Below are 12,095 nucleotides of genomic sequence, written 5' to 3'. Positions count from 1 at the left end.
ATCGTGCTCTGCAATCAAGGAAAAACCTCTAGCAGATCAGAAGAAGAAAAGCCTGGGCACCTCTTTGCTTGACGGATGGGACTGAATGCTGAGAGTACCATGAACTTCTAGTCCAGCTCTCAGCACAAGGCCTGAAACAATAACAAGCTTGTGACGACAAAAGCCACACAAGAAAATAGAGCTACCTGCTGAGAATTGGGTGAAAGAGCCCACATTCAGAGCCTTGGAGCGTCTACCGGAGTGAAAATACTTGATCTTGTTGTCTTGCGTGAAGAAGCCGCTAGAACTTTGTATAGCACTAAAACTCATCCTTGCCACAGCCAGTTAGAGGCCACTTTGTTCTTTGACAAGACCGCCAAATGGAGAGAGGGCATGGATTACTGCGCCAGTTTGCGTTCCTGTGATATTTCAAGTCTGTGCACACAAGGTGTAACGAAATCGAAATATGAACAACCACTAAAAGTATGGAATGTATAAGGAAACAAAATGCACGAACAATTATTCCTCAATGCAACACTCCAAAGACAGCAGTAATCACTCTTGTATCGCATACCTCAATTTGACTGTTAACAATTCCAGATCTTCTGCAAAGAGCACCACGGCGATGGCCTTGCAACGTTGCAATGCTTCTTCAATTATCTCCTGCAAAGTGAACAAAGTTGGCTAGCTTCAAAACCTCTCATCGATTATTTACCTGCATTTCTATCTTCAAGTGAAACAGTTTAGTGGGGTATACAGACAATGAGAAATCACAATGCCCACCTTCATGAAGAGCTCCATCCGGAGAGACACCCAGATGTGGATCTGGCGGCACTGTCCGGAGTCCATATTAGCACATCGAACTCGAAAGTTTCCCTTGGAATAAGCAAGACATCGATAGCTGCGACTGGAGCTAAGAGCTTTTACCCCGTTGTTGAGTGTATCCACGGAAGGGACTGATTGCTGAGAGTACCACAGTTTTTAAGTGAAGCTTGCACGTTCTGTAGAAAAAAGTATTTTGTTCTACACAACGTAATTACACACGCTCCCTATCTGTCTCTCTACTGGTTGTACCTCGATCTAGAAACGTTCCCTCCGTGACGATTTCTTGTTGGCAATTTGTTTTTTTATCTGGAGCCTTTTCTGATCTTCAGCAGCAGCTCTGGAATCCACAAGAGACCAGCAGTCAGTCCTTTACAATGGATTACGGAGGAATCGCCAGCACTACATACAACTTGATGACGCGATTTTTCGTCTCTTCCGAAGGAGGCGGCGGCACATAGCATGCTTCATCAATTATCTCCTGCAAGAGTTGGAAAAATTGGCTAAGCTTCACAACCTTTCTTTATCAATCACCTACCTGTATTTTTTCAAGCGCGTCTTCTATGTTTCCCCTGCCAATTATCCGTCGTGAAGCTCTGCCAGAAAAATGCAAGCACTACGTACTTTTGTGTCCTGTTCTTTGTCGATGTCACAACAAGCTCCCCCTCATTGTTGATCCTGTTCCTTTCCTACAAAAACGATGAGTTCGCAAGCGTTTCGCCGAAACGAGCACAGCTCTCTCACTTCTTTCTAAACATGACCGACCGTTTGAAGCAGCTTGAGCCTGGCTCTGAGGGGCAGCCACTGAGCAGCCATGACCTTGAAACGCATGTCCACCTTGGTGTTCACTGCCACAGGAAAATTTGGTACGAGGGAAGGATCAATGAAACTGGCAAACCACGTACCTTTGTTCACGTTTTGGCCTCCAGCACCGCTGCTCCTGGCGAAGCTCATCGTAACATGATCTTTCAAGCGCAAAAGAAAAAAGAGACAAGCAAAGCGAGAGAGTAAGAAACCATACACAAGGAAAATACTCCAGAAAACAAGAGAAACACGCTCACCCGTTGTAACCTTTGGGGGTGGCCCCGTAGCCTCTTCCAACGCGTCCTCTTCCCTCGCATTCATCACTTGCTGCCGCTGGAACAGCCTCGACGAGACCTTCTTTTCATCGTCATCGGCCAATCGAGCGCAGGAGCTGCTCACACCCCGCGCTGATCGCGGCCGCAGTAGCAGCAGGAGCAGCCGGCGGTGCTGCGCCAGAGAAAAGGAGCTCATTTGGAGGAAACTGCGAAGAACCCTAAATATTGTCGCGGAAGAGCCCTAATGTGTGGGAGAGAGTGCTGTGCGCGATTAAAAAAATCTTGGGAGTGTTGTATTCCAACTTCTTCTGTGTCTTTATCTAAAGTCTCCGAAAGATATAAAAAATTAGAGTCCAAGGAAAAGTTCCAATGACAAATGCAAGATGGAATTGAGAGAGGGAGAATCGGAGAGCGGGTCTGGCGTCTCCAGCATTATATGGTGCTTTGCTGCTCTGCCACTGTCATCGAGAGAATCATGGAGTTTGCCGCCCAAGAACTCCATGAGGAATCCACGACGCCCCGGATCGAGAAGCGGCTCAATGCGATCGTGGAGAAGAAGCAGCACGCTCGTCTGGGAGCTGGATGGGGAAGAAGGTTTGGATTTACTCTCTACAACGTGTGGTGGCTCGTGATATTCCCGGTCAATCTTGCCATCGTCGCGGCCCTCTTCTCGATCGATGTGGACGACCTTCGCGTCAATCGCGCGGAGCTGGCCACCGCCATGGCGCTTGTGAATCTCCTGGCGGTAGCGGCGATCCGCAACGGCACGGTGTTGCTGCTGCTTTACAAGATCGTCGTCCGGATCCCATGGAGGAAATACTTCTTTAATCGAATGCTCCACTGATCCACACGGGCTGCGCGATCATGCTCCTCGTGTGGACGACCATTGCTTTGATCCTCCCCATCGGCGATCATGGCCACATTGCCCATGGAATCGACGCCGCGAACGTCGCAATGCTGGCCGTGCTCGTCGCCGGTCTCTCGATCATGATGATCCTGGCAATGCCGATCGTTAGGGTCCGGCACCACAATCTCTTCGAGAGAGTCCACAGATACCTGGGCTGGTCACTCCTCCTCCTCACGGCGATCTTGCTCAGGAAATTCTTCCATTCTCGCTGGAATCTGTCAGGAATTTCTATCGCCAGCGCTACGATCGCCATAGCCTGTCTCCTTCTCGTGTTCTACTCGTGGTTCTTGATCGAGCGCCAGAGCGTCCATGTCCGCGTTGGGAGGCAGGGAAATATTCTGATCGTCATAATGAATGCATAATACAGCACCCCCCCTTATTTAGGGTGGGCCCCATTTGTTTATTTGGATTTGCATGCCACCTCATTGCTTACATGCGCATGCCACCTCATTATTATAAATTAAAGAGATAAATCTTTGAGATGCCCGAGTGGGACTGCTGCTTGTGGAACAGCCTCCTAGGTGCAATTGTGGAGTTTAACGATGCAATCGTGATGTTTAAGAGAATCCCTTTCAAAGACATAGTTTAATGGAACCTAATGATAAACATTTAGGGTGCAGAGCTGGGCGTGACTAAACACGCCACGGAGGACGCGAGGAGTGAGCGTGGCAAAGGGGCAACCACGTAAGAGTGAGGGGTGCTGTATTATGCATTTCTTCCGAGTGATCTGCGTGGGCACTGGGGCTGGAATTGCCCCAATCCTCCCACACATTGGCAGCGATTGCGTCGCCATTCACGTCGTCTGGATCGCCAAGAAGCACCGGGACGAGATCTGTGATCGCGTATTCCAACATTCCCACACGATCTACGACACCGCGGAGATGGGGCGGCCTAAGTCGGAGATCGCATTGGCGAGCTACGAGGAGTTTAGGGCAGAGGCCATCTTTGTGGTGTCCAACGCGAAGTTCACGGAGGCCGTTCGCGACGTGTGCAAGACAAAGAAGATCGTGGCATTTGGAGCAGTGTTTGATTCATAGACAGGAAATGAAAGTTGGGAATTCACATTCTCGAACCAAGAGTGCATCTCGCACCCCGTTATTTCTGACTCAGTATTGCTTAGCCATGTGGTAGTATTGCATGCATGCCACACATGGACGATAGACAAAAAGGCATTTGTTTAAAGTTAAGACATGGCTTAATTTTATTAGTCTGTGCACAATAGTGATGGTTATGACCAAAAATTTTAATCACAAAAAAAACTTTAAAACAATTTTACGAACTTCTCTCACAATTGAAGGGGAAGGTTTAACTGCAACAGCCAATTCTATGTTAGAATGATTATATTGTAAGAGAGGTGTGAAGGTTGTCCCATGCCGCTATGAACTCATTCTTGATGCTGCTTCATTTGATGAAATCCATGTAGCTGTTTTCTTTGGTATCTCCAATGTATGAACTGATAACTGAAGAACTGAAGATCATCTAAATCAACACGAGGTAAAGAAGTTTCTCTATTGAACTAGAGAAACCTCTTGTGCAATGCTGATCTCTCATATGGGAAGAGATCTATATTAAAGAGAAATGCTATATCGTGCTCTTAATCTCTAAAGATCTCTAAGAATCTCTCATTTTAAAGAGGAATATTCCCATGTGCACCTCAAGAATATACTACCTGAATCTTGGCACAACATGCAACAGGGTGACCAGGGGAGGATTGTGTAGGGCCCCAACGCCCTAGCCCCATGCTTTGCACAAAGAGCATGAAGAAAGATGCCCAAACAAGGTAATTGTGGAGAAAGATAAATGCTCAAAGAAAAGAAAAGTAGAAGGTGAAAAGTTTGAAGACATAGAGGAATTTAGTAAGAAAATTTGGTAACTCTACTTTAGATCTGAGAAAAGAAGCAAGAAAGAAATAAAGAAAGAGAAAAAAGTGAAAGATGCTAAAGAGAAGAAACTCAAACTTTAATCCTAGACCTTGAAAGCATTGTATAATGTTGCACCACAAGTTACGCCACAAGTACCTCTAGACCTTGAATCTGCTCAAAGTTTGGAGTGAAGATGAAAAGAAGAAAGGGCAAGTGTTGCCCAAATGAAAGTGTGAAGGTGGATTAGAGGTGGAAAAAGTGCATATCAGCCATGCCTGTAGAGAGGATGCCTCCTAGCTTACTTATAGAAATGCTAGCATGATTGCAACACTACATAGGAAAACTGGTGTCTTTGCAAAAACACTACGGCTGGTTAAGAGAAGTGGATGTAGGGTAAGAGGCTGCTCCAAAGAAAGACCTGGATGCCATGATCAAGAGCTCCTATGGTTGAAATAGGACTCAGCTACATTGTGAATAGAAGAGGTAATGGCTGTGCTGTAAAGAGTTGTTGCTAAATCTGAAAAGTGGTCAAAAACTTGACCTGGATTGTGGAGGTGACATATAGGATACTATAATGAATCTGTACCTGGTTGTTGAGAAGAAATTTCAAGCTAAATGTGGAATATGGTAGAAAGTGAGAGGTGGTAATTGTGAAAGGTGTAAAAGTGGAGGAATGTAGGATGGGAAATTCAAACTTTTGAGCATAACAAAAAATTACAAAGCTTGTCGTAGTAATGTAGTTCCAAGTCTAGAATTCAAGCAAGAGAATAATTAAAAAACAAAGGAAAAGAACCAAAGAAAATGAAAAGAAAAAAAAAGAAGAAAGCACAGGAGAAAGAAGTCATTACTGGAAGAGAACAGGGTAAAGCAAGTCCGTGCTTGCTAGAGCTGTGAAGAAGACTTCTTCATGTGGGTGTAGAAGCTCTGAAACTAGCTAGATGAACCAAGGCGATGCAGATGCCTGCAAAAGGAAAGTGTGCCATTGCTATGTGGTTGTGGTAGAAGACTTCCTCCAAATGCCACCAAGTTGTAGTTATGCTCAGAATGTCCAATGCATGAAAAGTGAGGATCCTAGACAGCATTGGGTCCAACCTCAAATAAAGAGGCTCGAGTCTCCAGACAAGTTCTAGTGGGAAAGGGAGATTCAGCTAGAGGCTCCATTTTGTTGTTCTCCATGACCTCTAGAATCTAGCCTTCCTGTGTTGGGGAGTGGAAATCTTGCTCATCAAGCTGCTCTATTTCTTGTGGGAGTCAGTCTGGATCCACTATTAGTACCTCCAAAACAGCCAAGAAAGGCTTCCCCAGCCAAATGTGAGGCATTTATCGAGAGGTCTTCATAACTGAGTGGAGTTAGTTGGAAAGGAGTGCTTGCATTCCCAGAGAGTTTACATGCTGTGGAATAAATGGTTGAGTTCCACAGAAGGATATTGCACGATAAAAGCGCAATTTAGGACATGGATCCCCAGCAAAGAGTCATTGTCAATCAGCTCTAGAAAGATGATTGGAAAGGCATCAACTTTAGGGATGCTCTAAGCTGCTGCAAGTGAAGAGATGGCTGGTGATGCCGAGAGGGCGCTTTGCTTGTTGGAAAAGGTAGCAAAGTGAATATGAAGAACAATCCTTTGTGTGAATCTGTCTGAACATGAATAGCAGCCTACTAACTTCATCCAAGAATGAGTGATATAACCATGGCTGACTCATAATTCACCATCAAGAAATCCACCAAAGTTTCCACACTACCTACATAGATGAGAATGTCCTTACAAATGTCCTTGGGGACAACAAGGTGCTGTGCAAATGTCTTGAGATAGGAATGTTGTACTTTGTGAGCTCCAGGCTGAGTACATGTATCAAACATCACATTGTTGCAAGAGCCTGAGTCGTTCAATGCCATCCCTACCTCTTGGTCACGATAAGTGACAGGAACAAGAGAAGCTCTTGAATCTATTGGCTTAGCCTAGACATGAACAAAATCTTCTTGAAGCTGAGGTGGACTCCTAACATTGCCTGGAAAAGGGGTAGTTGCTTGATGAGAGAGCCTTTAGTGGCTATTTTATCTCTATTTATCCCCTAAAGTTCCAAAGATCTATAATAACAATATATCCAAATTTTATTTCATGATCATATAGGTAACACTGTCATCCACCCATACCACAGGCCTACAGTGGATATGGGTTACATTCACTAACTAGTCATCCACCCATACCACAGTTTTACAATGGATATCTGTTGCATGGATGCCCAATACGTATGATTTCAAATTTAGAAGTAGAAATATACCTTGCTAAAGGGTATATTATATTTTTAAGTACTACTACTTTATATTTCAATAGTTGAAGATTTTTGCTTACCCCATGGTCTTTACAGTTGGTTGAACTTGTATTGCAATACTATAGAATTCTAACCACTCTATAAGAACTTACTTGCCTTGTATTATGCCAATTTCTTTTCTTCTTTTATGAGAAGGTGGGTAATTTGGGTAAAAATCCATGAAATGGACCTAGGAATCATATAATTCGTTTGACGTAGTTGTTACGCAAGAATGTGCCATTTGAGTGGAAAAAGCCACAAGAGGAGAGTTTTGTGGTGCTGAAACGATTGTTGAGCAAGACTCCAGTGCTTCACATTGCTGATCCATCGAAACTTTATGAGGTGACATGCGATGCGAGTGGTTATGCACTGGGAGGAGTTCTCATGCAAGAGGGACAACCTATTGCATATGAGAGTCAAACCTTGAATTCTGCGGAGCAACGCTATTCCATATATGAGCAAGAGTTACTCTCTATTGTTCATGCTTTGTGGACGTGGCTACACTATCTATATGGTGCAGTGTTCGTAGTGTTGACAGATCCCAAACCACTTGTGTATCTTTTCATACAGAAGGAGTTGAACACTAGGCAAGCTTGTTGGATGGTCAAACTCATGGAGTTTGGGGACTTTCCTATTGAGCATTGTCTGGGAAAATCAAATGTGGTGGCAGATGTTTTATCTCGTGTTCGTCATGTGATAACATTACAAACACGATTTTGTCATCATTTGAGTAAGGTGGTTAGAGCACCCAAAGGCAGAAGGTGGGGAGAGTACCCATGAGGCTCACATAAAGCCACGGTGTTCTGAAATGTTCTCCTAAAGTCCTAGATTGTGGAAAGGAAGAGGAATGGTCCTCTAGTGTAGTGACCAATAATACGGTCATGTGGTGAGGAAGTCATAGAGGACAGTGGGACTTCATGGTTGGGTCTGTAGGCCTTGTCCCAGTGGTAGTGTTGGTGAACACGCCCATGGACAGAAAAGGGACTTAGTGGGGACTATAAAAGGGATATTGGGGAAGGTTGTTTTTTATGTCTGTGGGCATTTTAAGGATGCTAAGGTGTGGACCTAAGATGGTCACTCATGGACAGATGGCCCAATCTTGGAGAGATGAGACTACGATGTAGGTAGTGTTGGACTACCGGTGTGATCAAGGTGAATGGGCATGGCCTTAGCGTAACAAGCTAGTATGTCGGTGGTATCTTGGGGTGTCGGTCATTGGATCGGACACATGGAGCACTTGGACCAAGTGCAATGGTTGAGTGGCATGGATGCCATTTTTGGGGTTAGCAAGTCCCTAAGTCCAAAACAAGACTTACAGAGGTTGTGAGTGAGACTCCTCCAAGTGGTCGAAGATGTGGTTAAGTGACTAAAGTAGAATGGAAAATTTAGTCGCTTACAATTTGGTATCAAAGTTGTTCCTTAGTCTAACTTTTATTAGTGCTCAAGTATATCACCACTAGTGTTAGTATCGGAAGGTCCTAGGAGTGGGGCTATCTTTAGGGAGTAGCAAGTCGAGAAGACATGGCTCTCCACTACAGTTCATATGTGAACTTGTAGATGAGGTGGTGGATAAAAAAAGGCCAATAATGGAACGATTTTAGGATCTTAGGAATAGTATAAGGTTTTCCTTAGAGAGTTGAGGATGTGATCCAAATGAGTGTTTGACTTAGCAAATGGGCTAATGTAGTTGTGGTAAACAACTATAGTTGGGATCATGGGAAAGATAGAGACTCCAAAACAATAAAGGAGTCACAAAATTATCCTCATATAGTTGAGGCTTGTGCTCATGAATTTGAGACCGGAATTAATGACTGTGAAAGGTCAAATATGGATGAAGACACGAGTCATTGAAATGGTAGTCGGGGCTACCTTTTATAAATGTTGGAATAAACTCAAGAAGTTGGGGGTGTGCTCAAAGGATGAGACGGTATTCTCATCATATGGATGGATAGTCCTAAGGAGCGAGAGTAGCCTATAGAAAACGAGGAATAATTATGTGTTAGAGTAACATTTGCAAAGATGGTCCTTGTGAGTAAGACATGAATACACAAAGTTGTATTCCAACGAGCTAGCACCTCAAAAATAGGACCTTACAGGTCATTGGATTAGCAAAATCCAAAAATACTAGATGACTCATGTAAAGTCAAGGAATGGTCCTAAGGGATTGGTAAAAGCATTTGGATTGAGGTGTATTGTGCCCCACGAAAGATAGGGAGGATCATAAAATCCAAGTATGAGAACAGTGGGTATCTCATTGATGGCAGAATATGCTATACTAAAGTCATGGGAAAGGTGTTCCTAGAAGAAAACAACTTTGACACAAAGTTGTGTGTAAACTCTATGGTGCAGTATTAATAAATAGTTGGCATGAGAAAGAACTATATTGATTCTGGCAAGGACCTAGACACAAGTACGAAGTGTCATAAAGGTAGACTCGTGGAGCTGATGGTGTAGAGACATCAAATGCACCAAGGCGTGATGCCTTGAGCTCAAGTTGGCAGGTTCATGAGAACCCCTTCCCAAAGGAATTCTAATGGAAATAGAAATGGCATAGCCTAAGCTAAAAGGCATGCAGTTGGAGTGTAGTGACCTAAATAATGATGGAGGTGTGGAAACACCAGCAATGAGTTGTAGGACTTGACCATTATAAGGCAACTAAGCAAAAAGTGCAAAATAATTGGTTAAACTAATAAAAAGTAACTACTTAAAACTTTTTATTGGGATAGGGAAGTTGGATGTATCCTTATGGGGGATAAATTGCTTATGCTACGATATAACAAGTCAATGTCGTAAAGGGAATGCTCATTGAAAGAGGCTATCATTAGAACACCCAAACACTCTAAAACACCAAGAGGTGGTATTTGGTGTTATGAAGGCATTAGATAAGACCTGAGGGACTAAGTCTTTAACAAATGATGGGTAGTAAGTGCTATCTAATGTTCAAAGTTGCGGAGATGGGAGTAGTCTATCTATCTGAATTGGACAAAGCCAAAAAAAGGATTTTGGCAAGGCTAGTGATGGGCATAGAAAGGCCCATAAGTAACAACGATAATCTCGGTGTATGGGATTACAAAGTGAGCGTACCTGGATTGAAGAACCACTCTCTAGGCTATTGGGTAAGTTCATCCTTAAGAATACTTGCTAAGGCATGGTAGAAAGTGCAAAGCTATCCTTTTAATCTGGAGGAGAATAACTGAAGGAAACATGTGATGCCAAAAAGATAGATCCTTAGTTGGAAGGGCTGGCTTGGGCACACCGCCAAGTGTGGGGGATGCCCCTGGGGTTATAGTCAATAATTTAAAAAGTCTAGAAGACCTAGTTCTTATTGGTATCTGTTAAGGGATCAAGATGAGATCATTAGGTGATCTTGTGGCTAAACAAGGATAATGTCTTTGTTTGGGTTAAGAAACATAATTCTTAGTTCAAAGTGTTGATTTTAACTATTGATAATAGTGTGGCTTGGTCAAGGTGACCAAATGGGAAGGACACCAAAAGGGAAATTAATTGTGCCAAAACAATGGTATAATGAGTCTAAGAAAGTAATCTTTAGGAAAGACTTATGGGAGGGTCGCAAAGTTGGGCCGTGGACGAAGCCTATAACAAAAAATGCTAAAGAGACGTACTAGGGGTGAGTACCCTCTAGACTCAACAAGTAGAGCCTTTGCTATGGAACCAAAAGGATACCTCGAGAATGGAGGTAGTGATCTTATGTTACTTGGTGCAATAATCAATGGATAGAAGCAAACCGCTAGTGGCCAAGTGTGGGCCATGAAATTCATTGGAAGGAATCCAAATGGCAAAGTTAGGCAAGAAACACTAATGTGTTGGATGCTAAAGGATTGTGGGAAAGGAAGTGTGTTTCTAAGGATGGATTCTCAAATGCTCTAATTTGGCAAAGGTGAAACCTCTAAGGGAGAGAGTGGCAAAGTAGCCAAATGATACGGCTGTGGACAGCTATAAAGCTCTATTTCGTTAAAGTGGGAATTGTCATTATCCCACTTGTAAAATAAGGTTTCCAAACCTTTATATAGTATATAAATATAACAAAATTCAACTGCATTGAGGCACATGCCATTTTATTTTAAACAAGGAAATGTCTACTCAATCACTTCTCCTCCCCCTGCCACTGCTTCACCTCTCTCTTCTCCTTGTCATCGTCGTCCAATTTCTTTCCATCCTTTTAATATTGGCTCAGTTGCTCTGAGTCTAGGTGGAGCCCAAGTCCCTATTCAATCTTTACTTTCCCCTTATTAATAAAACAACTTCATAGACTTCCAATAACATGCTGTAACACTTCTAGTATAATGTAAATCCTCTCAAAGAATTGTCTTTTAATATTAATACAATGGCATGGAACCCCATGCCATAATAAGTTACATTTTTAAATAAATACATGCCATCTCAGACTGTTATTTTTTGCCTCCAACGCCTATACAATAATTTTGGAATTTCATCACTCTCCACACTATCAGGATTTAAACCCAATAGTAATGCCATCTCTTCTCTAATACGTCCACACTCATGTTCAGTGGTTGAAGAACCCATCCGGTTGAGCAGATTATGGAGATGCGGATAGTGCTTGGCTAGACAATATACATGCCATAAATGATGACTGGTGTCTGTCCGATCAAATGGCTTCTGATATACCGTTTCATCTGCCATTTGGTTGATTTCTGCAGCCACCTCTTGGACTGGCCGGTTCTCTATCACCATCGCTCCAAGCCGTTTTGCAAGGTCCCCCAAAACATACGGTTTCTTCTCCCTAGTTTCCATACTACAAGAGATGGGGTGCACTGCATATGTGTGCATGTTCGCTGTAGTTTTAATCGGCGAGTCATCGATGATGAGGATTTCACTTGACCTAGCAGTCCGGTTCATCACTACAGCCTCTGGCTTGACGAAGATGGGCTTGCTACCCCTCACATGGACCATAGTCAAGCAATCCTCCTACGTTAGGAGAAAGTCAAATGGTAATATTACTCGCGTCTGATCGTGCATCATCTGTAGCAACGTTAATGCATTGTGGCGCATCATGGATGTCCAAACTCCCAATTGCAAATTGAACCCGGCCCTCTGTTTTAAGTGTCGCATGGTCATTATTAGATCCCGCAGTTTCTCCCGTGTGATTAATGTGAA

General features: G+C 43.4%; 2 protein-coding genes across 2 annotated transcripts in view; both read right to left on the bottom strand.

The window, feature by feature from the left end:
* The window catches only part of LOC9662485 (bifunctional isopimaradiene synthase, chloroplastic), a gene marked incomplete in the record, with an annotated part of 3,578 nt that extends 2,717 nt beyond the window's left edge, over window positions 1–861 (bottom strand). Inside the window, 5 exon segments of the mRNA XM_024683331.1 lie at window positions 61–131; window positions 186–414; window positions 554–642; window positions 695–706; window positions 763–861. Of these exon segments, the coding sequence (XP_024539099.1) occupies window positions 61–131; window positions 186–309 (195 nt within the window).
* Window positions 862–957: 96 nt separating this feature from the next.
* LOC112349262 (peptidyl-tRNA hydrolase ICT1, mitochondrial-like) lies at window positions 958–2,105 on the bottom strand. Its single transcript, XM_024683348.1, has 7 exons — window positions 1,863–2,105; window positions 1,707–1,766; window positions 1,567–1,649; window positions 1,426–1,490; window positions 1,340–1,373; window positions 1,212–1,282; window positions 958–1,141 (listed from the first exon to the last, which is right to left on the bottom strand). Exons 1-7 carry the CDS (start codon window positions 2,074–2,076, stop codon window positions 1,060–1,062), a joined length of 609 nt encoding a protein of 202 aa, XP_024539116.1. The 5' UTR covers window positions 2,077–2,105; the 3' UTR covers window positions 958–1,059.
* Window positions 2,106–12,095: the final 9,990 nt, after the last annotated feature.

Source organism: Selaginella moellendorffii, unplaced genomic scaffold, assembly GCF_000143415.4.
Source record: "Selaginella moellendorffii unplaced genomic scaffold, v1.0 SELMOscaffold_1, whole genome shotgun sequence".
Taxonomy (NCBI): domain Eukaryota; kingdom Viridiplantae; phylum Streptophyta; class Lycopodiopsida; order Selaginellales; family Selaginellaceae; genus Selaginella; species Selaginella moellendorffii.
The sequence above is the reverse complement of the archived record's forward strand: the minus strand, read 5'-3'. Positions and strand labels throughout refer to the sequence as shown.